At 50.3% G+C, this 20,961-nt stretch overlaps 1 protein-coding gene and 1 pseudogene across 2 annotated transcripts; one reads left to right on the top strand and one right to left on the bottom strand.

The window, feature by feature from the left end:
- Nucleotides 1–1,200: 1,200 nt before the first annotated feature.
- LOC111941837 (serine/threonine-protein kinase PAK 3-like) lies at nt 1,201–6,826 on the bottom strand. Its single transcript, XM_086868482.1, has 9 exons — nt 6,704–6,826; nt 5,576–5,717; nt 5,112–5,175; nt 4,424–4,472; nt 4,001–4,113; nt 3,623–3,740; nt 2,315–2,511; nt 2,086–2,222; nt 1,201–1,828 (listed from the first exon to the last, which is right to left on the bottom strand). The coding sequence occupies exons 2-7, from the start codon at nt 5,583–5,585 to the stop codon at nt 2,419–2,421; spliced, it is 447 nt and encodes a 148-aa protein (XP_086724608.1). The 5' UTR covers nt 5,586–5,717; nt 6,704–6,826; the 3' UTR covers nt 1,201–1,828; nt 2,086–2,222; nt 2,315–2,418.
- Nucleotides 6,827–15,941: 9,115 nt separating this feature from the next.
- On the top strand, nt 15,942–20,744 carry LOC147648211 (uncharacterized; annotated as a pseudogene). Its single transcript, XR_015280705.1, has one exon. The product of XR_015280705.1 is annotated as an uncharacterized LOC147648211 (transcript).
- The last annotated feature ends 217 nt before the right edge of the window (nt 20,745–20,961 follow it).

The raw sequence follows: 20,961 nt of genomic DNA, 5'->3' as shown, positions 1-20,961 counted from the left end.
AGAATAAAGACAATCAAAAGCATTTACCCCTGCTTACATTAAGTTAAGCACAAAAAGCCATTAGATTAAGAAAAATTGTGTCTAGAAGGCTGAGACAGCCTTAGAGGTAAGAGGAGGTTAAGGGAGGTGTGGAAATTTGGCCTGTGGGCACCACTCAAGGAGCATCCAGTCCATAAGCAGTCCCTTGCTATGGGTGTCTCAGCAGATGGAGTCAAAATGGTGCTATTATAACTGTGTCCCCAGCCCCTCTGTTACCACTGTCCACCCCGCAGTGGGCAGGGAGGCTGGGGAGGTAGTTTTAGCTTGCCAGACGAGGCCCTAAAAACGAGGCTCTTTCCCTTTGCTGAGATAGCAGTTGCAGTTTTATTTCTTGGGATCCTTTGGGGTGAGATGGCAGGAGGGAAAGAGGGGGAGGTATCAATAGACAGCTCTTTTTCAAGGCAAGGGTAAGGGGTGTGAGGGAATTTACACAACCAATAAGGGGAACTGGGGAACTAGATAAGGGAAAGAACTTACAAGTCTACATTTTCGGGGGTACATTCTTTGGGTCATACCATTTTTCCTAACTGCATTACAACAAAATGGAGTCACAGCTTGGTGGGGAAAGTGCTGGGGGGTGGGCTGTGAGTAGTGGGGACCTGTTTGATGACCTCCTCTGTCAAACTGGTCACTGATAGGTGTGACACATTGTGTGCTATCCAACACCCGGCAACAGCAGCTGGGCCCAGGTGTGGGAAGAAGCCAAGGATGCAGCAGAGTGGGAACTATGCCATAGGCCTTGGTGGCAGCACACACCTCTAGGGCATTAGGTTGGCCCAGAGGGTCCCTGGAGAGTGTCTGGGATGAAAAGGGAGGAAATGAGGAGCAGGGTGGACGGGCCGGATGTCACTATGAGAATGCCATTACATCCCACAGGTGACATTGAGAGGAGAGTGGGAACAAAATAGTCATTCCTGCAGATCACCCTCACATCTTCAGGACAAGAGGCTGCCAAGAAGGACTGCACATCTGCCTCCTGTGGTATTGTCCTGAATGTGAGCTCATTACCTGATGTACATAACCTGGGAGTATCTCTCACCAGCCCATGGCCATTTCCCAGTTCAGGTAAGCAAAGCTCTTAACCTCAGCCTATTTTTTGGGCCTCTGACAGGGACTGTCCAGCTCAGCTACAGCATGGCAAGGAAGGGAGTCTCCCAACAATCTGGGTATTAAAAAGTTTTATTGCAAGGCCGGTTGAAATAAAGTTATGAAACAAACTATCCTCTAACTAATTCTACATCTTCATCATTCTGTCCTCCAAGTGATCTCTTCATGCTGACTGCTTGTGGCACAGGTATGACCCAGTTCCACGGCATAGCAGCTTTTCCTCTCGCAGTTTATATATAACTATGAAACTTCATCCACTTCTAGAAAACAAAGCTCAGAGATTCCTATATTAATAACACTCTATTCCAAGGGAAACGATCCTCCACTATCAAAGTTTTCTAAAATCTATAGCCCTAAAAAGTCAATCCCTATTTTCGCTAAAATTATAAATTACGCATTTGAGAAAAAAAAATAAAACAGAGGTATAAACTGAAAGCACCTAAATGGACAAAATTAATAGAACATAAACTTCCTATCAAGTGAACACCTCCTTAAAAAACTTAATGGATGGCTGACTCTCTGCCTAAACACCATCCATCCCCTTTGCACTCCTCGGAGCTGGCGTGGCACAAAGGCTTCCTCAGGCGCAAGCCTCTCCCCTCCAGTCTTCCTGCACTTGCTTGGCTGAGACGATGAGAGCAGCCAGGCTGGAGGCGGGCTGGCCTGAGGTCACAAACGGATGCTGCCCAGAGAAAAAACAAAAAAGAAAGGGAGCCTTACTTTCCAAGATCACAGATTCCTCTTCAGCCTCTGGCACTCCAGCAGGATTGCTGGGCTACCAGAAAGATGCACCAGGAGGACCCAGAGCACCCTCTGCCCCTGCACCTTCCTGCGCCGCTCACCTGGCTCACCCAGGCCCACGTGGCCCACAGTCCCCTTCATCCCTTCATGCGGCTGTCCTCAGCTCACAGGGCTTCTTGCCACTTCCCTTTTGCTTACCTGCAGGAGCTCCTGGGCAGACCAGCGCCTGTCTTCGTCTGCCTGCAGGCAGCAGCGCAGAAAGTCGCGCAGGAGAGCCGAGTGGTGCCTGGGGTTTTGCAGTTTTGGGGGCCCGTTCCTTTCGATCAGTCCAAAACCTACGAGAAAGGCAAGGGGACGCTCAAGCTGCTCCTTTCCTAGCCACAACAGCTCTCTCCACACAGAGCCCCCTTGGGAAGCTGCACCTTACCCTGAACTTGGGCTCCCTCTGGTAAGGAGCTTCCCCTTCCACCATCTCCAGCCCCGTGATCCCCAGGGATCAGATGTCCACTTTGGGGCCGTAGGCTTCTCCTCTCACGACTTCTGGCGCCATCCAGCTGGGAGTGCCGACGCTGGAGTCGCACCTGCTGCACTCAGGGCTGAGCCGAGCACAGAGACCAAAGTCAGCTGAGGAGAAAGACAAAGCCTGTCAAGGACAGCGACCGCTGGCAAACCAGCCACGAGCATTGCCCACTCCAAGCCTGACGAGGCCATGCTCAATCTTTGTCCTGGCTGGCAAAGCTGCGGTGCTCTGCTTCCACGCGGCTGCAGCCGGGGAAATAAGAAACTTCACTTCAGAACCTCCCTCAGCATGCCTGCCCTGGCCAAGCAGCGCTTCTGGGCGACTGGCAGTCACCCCAAAAGCAGCCCCACAGCACATGCTGGCTACGCTGCGCCTGACCAGCCATACCCACCCAATTTGACCGATCCGTCCGTGCCCATAAGAATGTTGCCACTTTTGATGTCTCTGTGAATGACTCAGCGGGAATGAAGGAAATGCAGTCCTTGCAGGCACTGAGAGAGAAAGGAGGAAGGCAAGGGGAAATGTTCAGGCCACCCAATTTCATGCCACAAGAAAGGAAAGGGCTCGAGGAGATTGACACCTTTCTCAGGGAATTTGCAAGTGCAGCATCATGCTGTTGGCAAGAGGAAGAGCTTGCTGCTTCAGCACCCTTAGAAGTATTTTCTGTCTTCTGAAGCAAAGGCATCTGAGCTTCAGAGAGCCCCTCCCGCCTTCGTTAGAAAGTGCGGGACCTTTGGCTGGCCAGCGGCATGGCAAAGATTTTATTGGCAGAGCTGCGGCAGCAGAGGAGGAAGCAGCACAATAGAGCTGTTGCAGAATCCAGTGCCATCTGGGCTGCAGTGCTATCCTTTGAAGCTCATCCCTTCAGCTAGAAATTCTGCCAGCAGCACGCTGCCTTGGAGCAGCAAGGGGTGCAGGACAGACAGACACGCTCCAGGCAAACGGGGAGAGGCAGAGGTTCCAAGAGGAAACAAGTGAAAGCAAGCGAGGGAGCAAGCGCGAGCGTCAGAGGACAGACGCCATGTAGGAGTACGAGAGCCTGGGCAAGTGCGGGGACAACGGCAGGCAGTTCCCTTCAGATGCTCACTCTTCTCCTGGTGCCGTGACAGCAGCACCAAAACAAAGGAGTGAGCAAGAAACCTCTGCTCTTCTTCCCCACCCGCTGGCAAGGACCATCCTGTGCAGGCCAGGGCCGGCACAGGCGCCATCCCTCACCTCCCGACAGACAGCGCCTATCTGTTCTTCCTCCAGGTACGCTGCCCTGAGTACATCGAACAGCGTGCCTCTGTCCATGAATTCCATCACCAGCCAGAGATCCTCATCGACCAGGTAGCTGCAAGAAGAAAAAGTACGGCATGGAGAGACAGCAACGGGTACAGCTCAGTCACCCGAGGGCCTGAGCCAGGCTTTTGCCACTGCTCTCCAAGCTACATATGCCGGAAGAGATTCTTGCACACCAAGTGAAACCTCCTCCCCTGTGCTGGACATGAGTAGAGAAAGCACAAACAGCTCCGCTTTCTGCCGCTGACCAAAGGGGTTGGTCATTTCTGCCTTGCACTATCTGAAGGAACGCTGACATGCCAACGCCCCAACCTGTCTAAGTAGGTAACAATATTGGGATTCCTGTTGTCCCTCATGGCCAGGATTTCATTGACAGCCAGCTCCTCGGAATCCTCCTCTTGCAGCGTCATTTTCTTGATGGCCACCTAAAAGGACATAGAAGACTGTTCACTTGACAAGTCGCTCCTTGCAGCAGATCACAAGGAACACGGAGCCAGTGCTTGTGCGACCACGCAGCCGAGCTCTGCCAAACTGCCTTGTTACTGGACAGCAAAGCTTCAGAGAAGCACCAAAGCCTGTCCCAAATGCATTCTGCACACTGAGCCCAGTCTGTGCTGCAGACGAGCAGCCTCTGCTGCAGAGATGGAGCGGCCGGCCAAAGCTCCAGCCACGGTCTCCAGCAGCAGGGGAAGCGCTCTTGAGCTGCAAAACCCGCGGGGGCTGCTGAATCTTTACCTGTTTCCCTGTGCTGGCATCCAGGGCTCTATAAACAGCTCCAAAGCCCCTAGAAAGAAAAGAGCAGCAGAAAAAACTCTTTAGTCCCTGGCACTGAAAGAGAGCCTAGGCAGGAGATCTCCCCAGGCTGCCTGCTGCACTCTTTCCAAAGAGCCTGGTTGCAGAGTCTCTTCAGCCAAGAGCACATCAGCCCAGCCACCCTTTGCCATGCAGGCTGTCCAAGAGAACACTCGGGTCCAACATGAAGACCAGGGGCTGCTGCAAATCTCCAAGGCACATGTGCACTTGCTTCTGAACCAAACACACAAAAAAGTGGGGCTCTTAAGCCTGTGTGTCTGGGTGGGTGCGTGGCTGGGTGTATAAAGTGGACAAGACTAGCTTTGGAAACAATGTCTTTGAGAGCTGTTATCTGGCAGTTCTTGTTCAGCAAGGTGCTCTGGTGGCCCATAAAGCTTGCAGGGCCAGGAGATCCTCCAGCTCTTGCTCCTTGCCACAAGCAAGACACTGCCAGCACCAAGTTGTCTCTGATGATGCCATCTGCTTGCTCTTGACTCAGCAGTCCTGAGAGGTGTCAAGAGGAAAAGCCAGAGGGGGACCATGTTTGGAGTTTGCCTGACTTGGCGCTGGATATGGCACCAGTGAAAGACGTGGCCTACGCTGCTGTACAAGGAGCAGATGTCCTGCTTACCCTCGTCCAAGTTCTTCAAGGGCTGTGTATTTCCTCCCTGGCTCACCCGGGCTCACAACGCTTCCTGAAAGACAGAAGCAGTGCAAGGCACTCACTCGCAAGCAGAGACGCCGCTTCCCAGACCATCCAAAATGCCACCACCCCTCTGCCAGTCGGCAGCTTGAGAGCTCCCTGGGGCCTAGCCACTTGCTAAGTGCCAGCCTTCTGCTCAAGCAGAAGCAATCCCTGCTTCTGTCTTTGCCGCAGAAGGCAGCCCAGGCAGAGGCAAGCCAATCCCAGCTGCCCTCAGAGGCAGCAGGAACGCACCGAGCACTCTCTCGCTGCCTGGATGAACAGCAGCAGGTTGTGCAGAGAGGCCTAAGGGCCTCTGAGACACGAGACCCGGGAGGAACTCGTGGCCCAGCCTGCACCAAGACGCGCGACTTGCGCTCTGCTCTAGTCCCCCAGAAATACAGCAGACGTACTCAGTCTCATCAGCCTCTACTCCTCTCTCATCTTGGCCGGCTGGGCGAGGCTGCCGGACCCAGTGCCAGCAGCTGTGGGAGCACCGGCTGCCTCAGGCCCTGCTGCTCCAGCGGCACCTTGGATTTCAGAGCGTGTGTCCAGCTGTGACAAGAAAAGGTGGCCCGTCAGAAGGCTGGCTGGCAGGCCCAGATGCCCTGCAGAGCGCACGGCAAAAGCAAGGCCTCAGGCAGGCGCTGTCAGCCAGCGCCAGGCCTCTTCAGCTGGGGGGCTTTGGATGTCCCCTACTCCAAGGCAATGAGAAAAGGCCAAGGGCTGCTCTGGTACAGCAGGTCTTGGTGAGATCCACGCTACATTTTATCAGCTCTTCTGCTAGACCGCTGCCACATGGTATTGACACAGTTGCAAAGAGCCAGAAGGAGGTGGGAGCAGGGTCCCAGAGCCTTGGTGCTTTGCTCCTCCTGCCTTCTCCTGGGCAATGAAATCAACCAGGAGCTAGCGTGCAGATGTCTGATCAGATGCCCGCAGCATGTCCCTCTTGTCATCTGTTTCACTCATTTCCCCTCTGCATTTCAGGCTTTAGGGAGCAGCCCTTGGCAGCTGCCTTCCTGCCCTCCCGACACCCAGCCGGCCTTTACAGTGCGGAGCTGCGTTGGTGCGGATTCTCCTCACCACACTCTGCTCTGACCACATGCAATTGAAGCACAGCCTATGCTGTGCCTGAAGCTCCTTACACCGCGCAGAGGGCCAGCTCCCTGCAAGGGGCCAGGGCCTCCCAAGTATCCCTCAAGGCTGTCAAGTGTGTCTTTGGACCGCTCTGTCCGCTGACCAGCGGCAGCCTGCACTGACACCGGGCACCAAGGGGCTCACTTCTACACTGGCAATCGTTTCACACTGCCCCTGCTCTGATCCTGAGAGACATGCTCAGGGCCTCTCAGCATCCCAGCCAAGTGCTGCTTAAAAGTCAAAGCTCAGAAGCCATTAGGCAGGGGTCCCCGGCTTGGCTGGAGCAACACGAACGTCGTGGCAAGCCCCCAGCATCTTCAGCCATGAGCACCAAGGCCTGGGTGATGTGCCACTTGAAGCTTGGCCCTGCACCAAAGGCAGTGCCAACCGCTGGTGCCACTTACTGGCTCTGCCTGTTTGGGCTGTGGAGGGACAGCAGCTGGGGGCTTGATGTGGTCTTGCTCCTCTTCAGCCTCTTCCTCACCAAGAGAGGGAGCCAGAGGAGGTGCCGACCCTGCCGTTGAGCCCTGCAGACAGACAGCAGTGAGACACACTGGCAGCAGCCAATCCTTCAGGAGCTGCTTGCTCTTGAGCTGCCTAAAGCACCTGGACTAAGGGGAAATGCTAGACTTTGATACAAGTGGCATTCTGAGCCATCAAAACCCTACTGAGATGGCTGAATTGGGTGCTCCTCCATCTTGCCGCGCATTTCATCTTCCATCCTGGCTAGAATCAGTGAGGCACCTTTTGGGCTGCCACCCTGTTGAGGGTTAGGTGTCCTTTTTTTTTTTGTTTTTTTGTTTTGTTTTGTTTTGTTTTGTTTTGTTTTGTTTTGTTTTGTTTTGTTTTGTCCTTCTGGCCTGCCCGGGGAATTTTTACCCATTATGTGCTGGGACAACCTAACTACCGGTACTTAGGGATGCTCGACAAAGGACAATGAATGGCCGGGCCCAGAGGGGGAAGGGGGCAGAAAAGGAGGGTGGGGACAGTTTTTGGGCTGGTTCTTCTTCGGTTTTCGGGGAAGGACGTTCGTGTGCTGGGTCACGGAGCTGCTGCGGTGGAGAGAAGGGAATTTCGCCATCACCCAGATGGAGCTGCTGCTGCTTCTCCTTCCCTCTTTGTTGGTGGCCTCACACCCCCTGTCCTGCCGGGACGTGTGGCAGTGCCAGGCACCGCCGCAGAGCTGCTGATACACGTCAGCCACCGGCCCAAGATCCCAGCTCATCCCTGCTGTTCCAGCTGACTGTTCCTCAGAGACCTGCAGGAGCACCGGGACTGCCTGCCCGAGGGGGTTTGTGAAACAGCCTCTCCTCCATCCCTTCCTGTCTCAGCCGAGAAAGCTGTCACGGAGTCCCTGGTTCTGTCTTCTTGTTATTGCTTGTTTGTTTGTTTGTTTGCCTGGTTATACTAGTAAAGAACTGTTACTCCTATCCCCAGATCTCTGCCTGAAAGCCCCCTTGATTTCAAATTTATAATAATTCGGAGAGAGGGGATCTACATTCTTTCATCCCAAGGGAGGCTCCTGCTCTCCCTAACAGACACCTGTCTTCTAGAACCAAGACAGATTTTGGCGCCCATCCGTGGGGTACTGAGAGAAAAGGGCATAAAAGGAATAACAGTTCTTAAATAACCTAACTTTTGTGTGCTGGATTTAGAAACCTTGTTAGGTAGAACCATGCAGTTGAGCTTACCCAGGGTCGCGGGGCATGTGGTCACATCTATATTTCTCCCATTTTCTGTACCTTACCTAAATATGGGTCCTATAACTAAGGCTACTGTGGCTATTATCCAGCTTGTTTTGTGGATTGATAAGGTGAGGAATTCATGGATGTTTAACGTCCTCTGGACGGCGGGCTCATGGATTCAGAGCTGTCACACACTAACTGGATGGTTTTTGGGTTACTTTAATAATGGTACCTACTGGGAGAAAAAGACAGTTGGGGAAATTTTCTCCCAACCTTTCACCCAGTTCCTTGGGCCTACCCAGCCAGTTTTCGAAGGGTTAAAATCTTCTCTGAATGCTAATGACATCATACAGTGGCTGGTGTTGCTGATAGGCCTGTTCTACTTAGCCTTCAGAGACAAAGGGAAAGAGACAGGGAGTGCTGCCCCAGAGCCTGGCACAGCCCCAGAAACAGGGAGTGCTGCCCCAGAGCCTGGCACAGCCCCAGAGACAGGGAATGCTGCCCCAGAGCCTGGCACAGCCCCAGAGACAGGGAGTGCTACCCCAGAGCCTGGCACAGCTCCAGAAACAGGGAGTGCTGCCCCAGAGCCTCACACAGCCCCAGAGACAGGGAGTGCTGCCCCCAGAGCCTGGCACAGCCCCAGAGACAGGGAGTGCTGCCCCAGAGCCTGGCACAGCCCCAGAGACAGGGAGTGCTGCCCCAGAGCCTGGCACAGCCCCAGAGACAGGGAATGCTGCCCCAGAGCCTGGCACAGCCCCAGAGACAGGGGGTGCTGCCCCAGAGCCTGGCACAGCCCCAGAGACAGGGGGTGCTGCACCAGAGCCTGGCACAGCCCCAGAGACAGGGGGTGCTGCACCAGAGCCTGCCCCTGCCCCACAGCCCACCTCAGAAATGAACCATCCAGAGTGGGTGGGGGTTCTGGTCAAGGAGATACGTGAGATGCTAAAGGGATGCATTTCCTCAGCTGCTGGGAAACCCTCCCCCTGCCTCAAAGAGAGAGAGTCTGATGGTGCTGCAGTGGAACCCACAGACGTTACAACCGTCCAGGTTCCAGCTTAACCACAAGGGCAGTCACAGCCAGCAGCTGTTGCTCCTGTGGAAATGAGGAAGTCTAAGATGAAACCACAACACCCTGTTGATAAGGATAAGAAAGGAGGGTCCACACAACCCACAGGGGAGCCAGAAGTTGAAATCATCACTGAGTCTCCAACATATGACAGTCTCCGTAAGTTACAAAAAGACATTGTGAGGTGGGGGCTTGAGCCTTATACAACCTGGTTACTTCGGGTCTGGGACCTTATGGGTACAGGCGTGCAGCTGGATGGTGGTGAGGCAAGGAATGTGGGACCCTTGACCCAGGACTCAGGTGTGAATCAGATATTCGTCAGGGAGCAAGGGCCCCTTTCCCTCTGGGAGCGGCTTTTGATGAGTGTAAGAGAGAGATTTGTCCACAGAGAGAGAATGGAAGAGCACTATTGTAGAAGAGGCTGGAAAACCATTGAAGAAAAAATCCAACAGCTGAGAGAAGTGGCGATGTTAGAGGTCCTTTTTGGGAGGGGTGGACAGCATGATAATGACCCCGACAAAGTCAGGTGCACTGGGCAGATGTTGTGGAGTCTGGCAAATCTAGGGCCACGTGACTACACCACCTATATTGCAACGATTAATGCTGATAACAGCCGAGAGATGGTGGGTTCTGTCACCACCAGGCTTAGACATTTCGCCAGTATGGTCCATGGCCCACATCAGGCTAAGATTTCTGCTGTGATTAAGGAACTCAAAGAGGAGATGAGGGAAATGAGGGAAGAGATGAGGAAGAGCGGTTCCCATATGGCACCAGTGCGGGTCACAAGCCCAAAACTCCAAGCCCCACGTCCCCCAGCTAGAGAGAGAGGGTACACCTCACGAACTGAGCTGTGGTTCTTTCTACGTGACCATGGGGAAGACATGGGAAAGTGGGATGGGAAACCCACTTCTGCCCTGGCAGCACGAGTGCGTCAACTCAGGCAGGGAACCAGTAACCAGAAAGGTTGCACTAAAGTGAAGGTAGCCTCAACCTCCCGTGACCAATCTGCCAGATATTACAGAAAAGAGGATGATCCCCTTGAAGGAACCTCTAGCATGTATGCCCAAGGAGGAGAGGATGACCAGTGCTAGAGGGGCCCTGCCTCTAGCCAGGAAGAGGCACGGGAAAACCGGGTCTTTTGGACGGGGTGGATCCGATGGCCTGGCACATCAGAGCCACAGAAATACGAAGCTTTAGTTGATACTGGTGCACAGTGTACCCTAATGCCATCAGGACATGTGGGGGCAGAACCTGTTTCCATTGCTGGAGTGACGGGGGGACCGCAGCAATTGACTCTGTTGGAAGCTGAGGTGAGCCTGACTGGGAAGGAGTGGCAGAAACATCCCATTGTGACTGGCCCCAAGGCCCTGTGTATTCTGGGCATGGACTTCCTTAGAAATGGCTATTACAAAGATCCAAAGGGACTCAGGTGGGCTTTTGGAATAGCTGCTGTGGAGGCAGAAGACATTAAGCAATTGAACACCTTGCCTGGACTATCAGAGAACCCATCTGCAGTAGGACTCCTGAAAGTGGAAGAAAAGCGAGTACCAATTGCCACCTCGACAGTGCACCGCCGGCAGTATAGGACAAATTGAGATGCTGTGATCCCCATCCACAAGATGATCCGAGAGCTGGAGAGCCAAGGGGTGGTCAGCAAAACCCACTCACCCTTCAACAGCCCCATCTGGCCTGTGCGCAAGTCTGACAGAGAATGGAGACTGACTGTGGACTATCGTGCATTGAATGAAGTGACTCCACCTCTGAGCGCTGCTGTGCCGAATATGTTGGAGCTCCAGTACGAGCTGGAGTCCAAGGCAGTGAAGTGGTACGCCACAATTGATATTGCCAATGCATTTTTCTCCATTCCCCTGGCAGCAGAATGCAAGCCTCAGTTTGCCTTCACGTGGAGGGGAGTGCAGTACACCTGGAACCGACTGCCCCAGGGGTGGAAGCACAGCCCCACCATCTGCCATGGACTGATCCAGGCTGCCCTGGAAAAGGGTGAGGCTCCAGAACATCTGCAGTACATTGATGACATCATTGTGTGGGGGAACACAGCAGTGGAAGTATTTGAGAAAGGAGAAAAGATCATCCAGATTCTGCTACAAGCCAGCTTTGCCATCAAGAAGAACAAAGTCAAAGGACCTGCTCAAGAGATCCAGTTCCTGGGAGTAAAGTGGCAAGACGGACGGCGTCAGATTCCCACTGAGGTCATCAATAAGATCACAGTAATGTCTCCACCCACTAGCAAGAAGGAAACGCAAGCTTTCCTAGGTGCCATAGGTTTTTGGAGGATGCACATTCCTGAGTACAGCCAGATCGTGAGCCCTCTCTACCTGGTTACCCGAAAAAAGAATGATTTCCACTGGGGCCCTGAACAACAACAAGCCTTTGCTCAGATCAAACAGGAGATCGCCCATGCAGTAGCCCTTGGCCCAGTCAGAACAGGACCAGATGTGAAGAACGTGCTCTACTCTGCATCCGGGAACAATGGCTTGTCCTGAAGCCTTTGGCAGAAAGTGTCTGGTGAGACTCGAGGCCGACCACTGAGATTCTGGAGCCGAAGCTACAGAGGGTCTGAAGCCAACTACACTCCCACGGAGAAGGAAATCTTAGCTGCCTATGAAGGAGTTCAAGCCACCTCAGAAGTGATTGGCACAGAAGCACAACTCCTCCCGGCACCCCGACTGCCAGTGCTGGGGTGGATGTTTAAAGGAAAGGTTCCTGCTACCCACCACGCCACCGACGCTACATGGAGCAAGTGGATCGCCCTCATCACGCAGCGCGCCCGTATTAGAAACCCAAATCGCCCTGGGATTTTGGAGATAATTACAAACTGGCCAGAAGGTGAAAACTTTGGTCTCACTGATGAAGAGGAACAGGAACAAGTGACACGGGCTGAAGAAGCTCCACCGTACAACCAACTGCCAGCAGAAGAAACACGCTATGCTCTGTTTACTGATGGTTCCTGTCGCGTCGTAGAGATGAACCGGAAGTGGAAAGCAGCTGTATGGAGCCCCACACGACAGGTCGCAGAGGCCACTGAAGGAGAAGGTGGATAAAGCCAACTTGCTGAACTCAAAGCTGTTCAACTGGCCCTGGACATTGCTGAAAGAGAGAAGTGGCCAAAGCTCTACCTCTACCTCTACACGGATTCATGGATGGTAGCCAATGCTCTGTGGGGATGTCTGGAAAGGTGGAAAAGGGCCAACTGGCAACACAGAGGAAAGCCAATCTGGGCTGCTGATGAGTGGAAAGACGTCGCCACCAGGGTAGAGAAACTGTCTGTGAGGGTCCGTCATGTAGATGCCCATGTCCCCAAGAGTAGGGCTAATAAAGAGCATCGAAACAATGAGCAGGTGGATCAGGCTGCAAAGATAGAGGTGTCAAAGATAGACTTAGATTGGCAACACAAGGGAGAGTTGTTCCTAGCTCGATGGGCCCATGATGCCTCAGGCCATCAGGGGAGAGATGCCACCTATAAGCGGGCACGAGACCGAGGGGTGGACGTAACCATGGACAGTATTTCTCAGGTTATCCATGACTGTGAGACGTGTGCCACGATCAAGCAGGCCAAGCGGTTGAAGCCGCTATGGTACGGTGGGCGTTGGTCCAAATATAAATATGGGGAAGCCTGGCAGATTGACTACATCACACTGCCCCAAACCCGCCAAGGCAAGCGCTACGTGCTCACGATGGTAGAAGCCACCACTGGATGGTTGGAAACCTACCCTGTGCCTCATGCCACTGCCCGGAACACCATCCTGGGACTTGAAAAGCAGGTCCTTTGGAGGCATGGTACCCCTGAGAGGATTGAGTCAGACAATGAGACTCATTTCAAGAATAACCTTATAAACAGCTGGGCTAGGGATCATGGCACTGAGTGGGTGTACCATATCCCCTACCATGCACCTGCTGCTGGAAAAGTTGAACGGTGCAATGGCTTGCTTAAAACCAGCTTGAAGGCACTGGGTGGGGGAACTTTCAAGAACTGGGAAATTAATTTAGCAAAAGCCACATGGTTGGTGAACACCTGAGGTTCCACTAACCGAGCAGGCCCTGCCCAATCTGAGCCCTTTAGAGCGACAGATGGAGATAAGGTTCCAGTGGTACATATAAGAGGTATGCTGGGAAAAACTGTTTGGGTTAATTCTGCCTCCAGCAAAGACAGTCCAATCCGTGGGGTTGTCTTTGCTCAAGGACCAGGTTGCACTTGGTGGGTGATGCAAAAAGATGGAGAGACTCGGTGCATACCCCAAGGGGACCTGGTTTTAGGGTGAACTACCCATGACACTGTGCTTGTATCTGTATCTGCATATACATATTGTAATAAATATAGTTATGAATAAAAATTCGTAAAGACCTAAATAAATATATCTGTAGTTATAATAACATGAGAGAATATAAAATATAGTGTGGCCAAGGATTCCTCCCTAGGTCCAGCCGCAAACATCCATTTTAGAGATAACAATTCTAGCCGGCACCGGGATAACGATCCTAGCCGGCGCCCATCAACCTAAAAGAATAAGCAGGACACGGGCCATCAGGCTGGACAAAGAAACAAGCCCAGCCGAGATATTCTTCGGCTCCAACACCGGAGCCAACCACTCCGTCGTGATGGCCCAAACCAAGATGAAATCAAGGAACACCCAAGACCTTTTTACATATGAGGAGACTCTGCCCCACTGTCTATTGATTCAGTTCGCCGGTTCCAGGAAATCCATTCAACCAACTATCAAGACGCTTTGTTGAACAGTGACTGCTCGGAGTTTTGGCTTCAGGGCACAAAACCCCTATAAAAACCCTGGACATTCTACCCTCCGTGTGGATTTGGGTAAATCTGTACCTCTGGGTATAGACCCCTGTCCACCCAGCGCTGCGCTGATCTATTTTATTGTGTTTTTTTTCTCCCGTTTGTGATTGAAATTGTTTTATAATAAATCGCTGTCTATATTAATCATATTTTGCCGTTGCATTTATAACAGATTTGGTGCCGTGACTCGGATCGGAGAATCTGCGGGGAATCTCACTGCCCAGGATGGGTACCCCCGCTGATTTCAGCGGCCTGGTGAGTTGAGAACCCCCGCAGCTCGTTCCGACTTCCAAACTAAATTTAGACTGAGATAAAACCACAATAAAAAGGAGACGGATCCGGAACAGAGAGCTCGGGAAGGCACGGAGCCTTCAGGAAGCCGCGGCTTGCTTTGCTCGTAAAACGTCTGTGTGCACAAAGACATCCACGCAGGAAAATAGCTGTAAGTACTGCTGGTTGAGCAAGGTGATCGGGCGAGTGTGTGAGACGTGATCTGATCACGGAGCGAGTGCGGACTTCAAGGTCGCGTTTCCATCGTCCCGCGAGGGAATTGGCTGGCCGCGAAGGAAGCGATTTGTTGTGATAAAGTTATCTCTTACACACTTGTAAAAACCTGAGACAAAAGGGCGTCTTGGGGGACTGATCACAAGGGGCTAAAGGGGAAGAATACGTCCTGTTTGGCTCGGGAATTGGTAAACCCTTTCAGCCAACGGACCTAGGTAAAAGGTCCAAAGGAGGATCGGAGTGCTAAATACAAGAGACCCCAGCTCAGCTAGCTGAGAGGTGAGTATTAGCGAACTCTGATTTCTCGGGTAAAAGCGGAACGGATACAACGCAGAAATAAAAAGGACTCATAGAGAAGGTAAGACATTTTTAATAAACATGGGGCAGAGTACTAGGAACAGACTCGCAGAAGAGTCGAGGATAGGTAAGAAACTATATATTTGCGAAGTATGGAGCAGAGAAAAAGTAAGCTACAAAGAAAGAGCACAGGGAAAAATCCCTCCGATCCGGAGGAGGGATCACTAGACATCCCGCTGGAAAGTCCCTTGGGGTGGATGTTAAAACACTGGGAAGATCGTCCCCTGAGGAAAGGGAAATCGAAAGAAAAATTAATACATTATTTTACAGAAGTTTGGGGAGGACAGGAGTTGAGAAATCACCTTACTTAGCCAGTGTTAGGCACATTTGAAAAATAGACGTGTAGTAAGTTGTTCTCCTATGTGGAGAACAAGGACCCCTCGGACCCCGAGGAGAGGGAATATGCTAAGCTCTGGTTAAGCGCCAGGGTAGGGCTGTTCCCAATGAAACAAAAAGAAAAAACGTGAGTCGAAAACTGAATCCTGGGAACCCCTCGACCACTTACCTCCCCCGTATCATGGACCGGCTGAGCCTTCCTCCCCAGATCAAGTGGTGCCTTCAGCACCTTCGGGCCCCCAAGACCAACCCACTGAGATGCTTGTGTCTCAAGCGGGAGACTCGGTGCCGGCAGCGATGCCGGCAGCCCTTCCCCTTTCCCCGCCTGCAAACACTGTAGCCACAGGAGTCTCTTCAGAGGTTTCTCCGGCACAAGGCTGGGGACAGCTCTATCCATCCCTGCCGGTCCGGCCGCCACAACCAGGACCCTCCCATATACCGGGGGGGATCTCTCCCAGTAACTGGGTGGCGGCAGAGTTCCCACAATCAACAAAAGGGAAAACCCCCACAAACCTCAGTTCTCCTCCTGCAAGTAGAACTCGTTTGAAAGCAAAAAATGATGGGCAAGGAGGGGGGAGAGAGTAGTGAGAATGAGCACTGGTTGTTCCCTCTCAGGGAAGTACCGACAGCCCCGGGAGTGATTAGATTTGTGAATGTTCCCCTTAACTCCGGGGATGTGCGAGCGTTTAAAAAGGAGATGGGGCGATTGTTAGATGATCCTTTGGTGTGGCTGAAAGGCTGGATGACTTTTTAAGAAGTAGTATTTACACATACGATGATCTTATGGCCATCCTGAGATCGCTTATTAATCAAGAGGAAAGAGAAATGATTAAGCAAGCTGGTATCAGAGACTGAGACCGACGCAGTCCACAGGGGACACCAGGTGACCAGAAATGGCCTAGCGTGAGCCCGAGCTGGAATGCCCAGACGAAGGAGGGCAAGCAGAGCATGATGGATTTAAGAAACATGATTGTTCAGAGAATAAAGGAGGCAGTTCCCCGAGGTCAAAACATTAGTAAAGTGTTCGGGGAATGTCAAGAGAAGGAGGAATCGCCCACGGAATGGGTAGAGAGGTTGCGGCGAAGTTTTCAGATCTACTCTGGAACTGACCCGAACTCTCCCGTGGGGGAGGTCTTACTAAAAACACAATTTGTTGCCAAATCCTGGGAAGACATTAAGAGGAAATTGGAAAAGATTGATGGGTGGCAAGATAAAAGCCTCCAGGAGCTTCTGAGGGAAGCTCAAAAGGTATATATGAGAAGGGAGGATGAAAAACAGAGACTGCCAGCTAAGGTTTTGGTAGCTGCGGTCAAAGAAGTCCAAAAGCAAGAACAAACACAAGGTAAGTTTAAAACACTACCTAGAAAATAGAAAGGCACTCACAAGGCAGCCCCTACCCCGCGGAGAGAGCTTCCCGAATGTTACTACTGTAAGAAGGTAAGACACATTCAGCGGGACTGCATGCAAAGAATAAAAGATGAAAATATTTTTCAAGAAGATTAGAGCTGTCAGGGGCTCTTTAATTTGGGGACAAGAACATCCAAGGAGCCCTTGATAAAATTAAAAGTGAGTCCCCAGCGGCAGGAGGTAAGCTTTTTAGTGGACACTAGAGCAGAGAGAAGTACTCTGCAAAAATTGCCAGAGGGGTGTGTGACAAGCAGGGGAAAGGTTTTTGTAATTGGAGCCAAGGGGGATCCTTTCAAAGTATCTGTAATAGAGAATGTGGAAATAGAATTGGAAAATAAAATTTGTTTAGGAAATTTATTGCTTGTAGAAGAAGCAGATTATAATTTATTAAGAAGAGCCATGATTGTTGCATTAAGAATTAATATCGTTGTTAAAAACTCTGAATTAGTAATAAAAATATTCAAACTGACTCCCAAAGACGAAGAAGAAATTAACCCTAGAGTGTGGCACTCAAAAGGGGAAATAGGGAAATTAGATATCAAGCCTATTAAAATAGAAATCAAGGACCCTGAAGACCCTGTAAGGATCAAACAATACCCCATCCCAATGGAAGGGAGAAGGGGATTGAAACAAGTAATTGACGACCTCCTTAAAGGGGGTACCCTGGAACCCTGTATGTCTCAGCATAACACCCCCATCCTGGCTGTAAGAAAAACAGATGGCAGTTTCCAATTGGTTCAGGACCTCAGAGCCATAAATGCTAGAACCCGAACCAGGTTCCCGGTGGTGGCCAATCCTTACACTTTACTGAACAGGCTCTCACCTGAAGATGTATGGTACAGTGTAATCGATTTAAAAAAATGCTTTTTATACTTGCCCTCTGGATGAAAAGAGTAGAAATTATTTCGCCTTTCAGTGGGAAGACCCAGACACAAACTGAAAACAACAACTAAGGTGGACAGTCTTCCCTCAGGGCTTTGTGGAATCCCCGAACCTTTTCGGGCAGGCTTTGGAATAACTGCTAACGCAATTTGTTCCTGAGGGCAGGACAAAGCTCCTGCAGTATGTTGATGACCTATTGATAGCTGGAACAACTGAAGAAAAAGTGAGGAGAAGCACGATTGCTTTGTTAAACTTTTTGAGACAAAAGGGGTTGAAAGTATCAAAATCCAAACTGCAATTCACGGAGCCCGAAATAAAATATCTTAGCCATTTGATATCTCAGGGAAAAAAGAAATTAGACCCTGAGAGGGTAGCCGGGATTCTTGCACTCCCTGCACCTAAAACAAAAAGACAAATTAGGCAATTTTTAGGGCTCTTGGGATATTGCAAACAATGGATTGAAGGTTTCAGTGAAAGAGTGAAATTTTTGTATGAAAGATTAAACACTGACAGGTTGAAATGGACTGAGCAAGATGAATTTAATTTTCAGAAATTAAAAGATGCCCTCATAACTGCCCCCGTACTAACTTTACCGGATACCAATAAAGAATTTCAGTTATTCATGGATGTGAATAGACAAGCAGCACAAGGAGTTCTGACCCAGGAGTGGGCAGAAAAGAGAAAGCCCATAGGGTTTCTCTCGAAAATTTTAGAGCCGGTTAGTCAGGGTTGGCCTACTTGTTTGCAAGCAATTGTGGCAGTGGCTTTATTGGTAGGGGAAGCAAAAAAGGTAACTTTCGGAGCTCCCTTGATAGTCTACACCCCACATGATGTAAGAAATATCTTACAACAAAAAGCGGAAAAGTGGTTAACCGATTCGAGGTTTCTGAAATATGAAGCTATCTTAATCAGCTCGCCTGGTTTAGAATTAAGAACCACTACTGCGCAGAATCCGGCGCAGTTCCTGATTGAGGAACCAACAGAAAAACTATTACACGATTGCATTGAAACTGTAGAATTGCAAACTAAAGTTAGACCAGATTTAGAAAATCAGGAGTTAGAAGGAGGAGAAAAGTGGATCCTCGAAAGTTGTTGAGGGAAAAAGAAAGTCAGGATATGCTATAGTGAATGGCATATCAGGAGACATTGTGGAATCAGGCCCCCTGAAAGCAAGATGGTCTGCACAAGCTTGCGAGCTTTATGCTCTCCTGAGAGCCCTCCAGGGATTGAAAAGAGAGAGGGGGATCATCTATACAGATTCACGGTATGCTTTTGGAGTAGTACATACTTTTAGGAAAATTTGGGAAGAAAGAGGTCTGATAAATAAAAAAGGAAAAGGGTTAATCCACGGGGAAATCATTCGACAAATTCTACAGGCTGTCAGAAAACTGAAAGAAATATCAGTTGTCCATGTAAAAGGACACCAAACGGGATGGCAGTTCCACACCCGAGGTAACAACCTGGCAGACAAAGAGGCAAAACGAGCGGCTTTGTTAACCAATCTGCGGAAAAAAGGACTGATTACCCAAAGCACAACACTGGGATTTGCCATACACCAAATACAGCCTGGGGATAAAGTCCTGATCAAAGCTTAGAAGGAGCTCCCCCTCAACCCTCACTGGGAAGGACAGTTTCTCGTCCTCCTGACCACAGACACAGCTGTCCGGACTGCAGAAAGGGGCTGGACACGCTCACCTCGAGTGAAAAAAAGTAACAGATTACAACTCCTCCAAGTGGAAAGTCACCACACCTCCGGGAGAACTGAAAATCAAACTCCGGCGTCATCACAAATGACAAGTAACGACCAGATAAGTTGTATTAATCCTGATTGTGATTGTTTTCCATTTATCCACTTCGAGTGTGCTTGTTGTAAACAGATTTGGGTAGCCCACTGTTTAAGAGGGTACAAACCTAAAGGATTGTGCACAAAGTGTCTAGAGAAAGAACAGGAGGAGACTAGCCGTTTCTTAACACTTGCCACCCGGGCGGGGTCCTTGGAACTAAACTCTCCTGAGTGGTTCCTATTGTTCCAAAAAGGGTAAAGAGGCCGTTAGATTCCAAAGCCAAGGCTTTAGAAATCGAGTGCCGAAAAACAATTAAAGTTTAAAGTACCGTGTAGGACAGACCCAACTAAATCGTCTCGGTGGGCTACTTTCAAAAGAAGGTACGCCTTAAGGACAAGGGCCCCTGAAGAAAGTCCCTGCTGCTGAGAAGATGGTAATCCCCGCCGTATGTTCCTATACGGGCGAAGGGCAAGGCAGAGCGATGCAATGGTGGGGAATCCTGATAGTCCTGAACCTAGCCATGTGCTTGGCCGAGGGAATGAGTCCCGAGGTACCTCTGGGGGAGAGTCCCCTGGGGAAGTGTGAGCAGTGTCAGACTGCCACAGAAACCGGACGAAAGATTGACTGTCCTCCAGAACTGCAAAAGGGGATGTGTTTTTCCAACGGCACTCAGTATAATATCTGTAAATTAAAGGAGGAGGTTTGGTGTTACCGCTCAGGGGCAAGTTTTAAGGATGGGCAGTTTCAAACTCCTGAAAGATAAAAGATCAAAACTACCCACTTCAGGTACAAGAGAGAAGTGGGAGGGATTCCTCAAATTTCAATTTGTAGTCAATGTAATAAAACCGTCTAGATCAGAAGAAAAAGACAATCCACCTTTGTAGCATATTACAAAATCAATCCTATATGTTACAATAAAGCAAACTTAAAAACGTGCACTATAGAAGGAAAATTATATTAGGAAAGTAAAATTTTAAAACACGAAGAAAAGGCCTCCTTTAGTAATGAACCAATAATTTTAGATTTGTTAAAAAGTGATGATGACCGGTATGTTTACAATTTGACCAAGTATTCTGTTTCTCCAGAGATGAAGATGAGTTAGATCCTGAAAGCAAAATATCAGACTGGGAGGAAGGTGAATGTGGTTATTCTCACACTCCTCCCTCTGTAGGATTGAATAAAATAATATGAATTTTTAATGTGATGAAGTATTTGGCAGGGGACTGTAATAAATATAGTTATGAATAAAAATTCGTAAAGACCTAAATAAATATATCTGTAGTTATAATAACATGAGAGAATATAAAATATAGTGTGGCCAAGGATTCCTCCCTAGGTCCAGCCGCAAACATCCATTTTAGAGATAACAATTCTAGCCAGCACCGGGATAACGATCCTAGCCGGCGCCCATCAACCTAAAAGAATAAGCAGGACACGGGCCATCAGGCTGGACAAAGAAACAAGCCCAGCCGAGATATTCTTCGGCTCCAACACCGGAGCCAACCACTCCGTTGTGATGGCCCAAACCAAGATGAAATCAAGGAACACCCAAGACCTTTTTACATATGAGGAGACTCTGCCCCACTATTGATTCAGTTCGCCGGTTCCAGGAAATCCATTCAACCAACTATCAAGACGCTTTGTTGAACAGTGACTGCTCGGAGTTGTGGCCTCAGGGCACAAAACCCCTATAAAAACCCTGGACATTCTACCCTCCGTGTGGATTTGGGTAAATCTGTACCTCTGGGTATAGACCCCTGTCCACCCAGAGCTGCGCTGATCTATTTTATTGTGTTTTTTTTCTCCCGTTTGTGATTGAAATTGTTTT

This window comes from Cyanistes caeruleus, chromosome Z (assembly GCF_971803275.1).
Source record: "Cyanistes caeruleus chromosome Z, bCyaCae1.hap1.1, whole genome shotgun sequence".
Classification (NCBI taxonomy): domain Eukaryota; kingdom Metazoa; phylum Chordata; class Aves; order Passeriformes; family Paridae; genus Cyanistes; species Cyanistes caeruleus.
The sequence above is the reverse complement of the archived record's forward strand: the minus strand, read 5'-3'. Positions and strand labels throughout refer to the sequence as shown.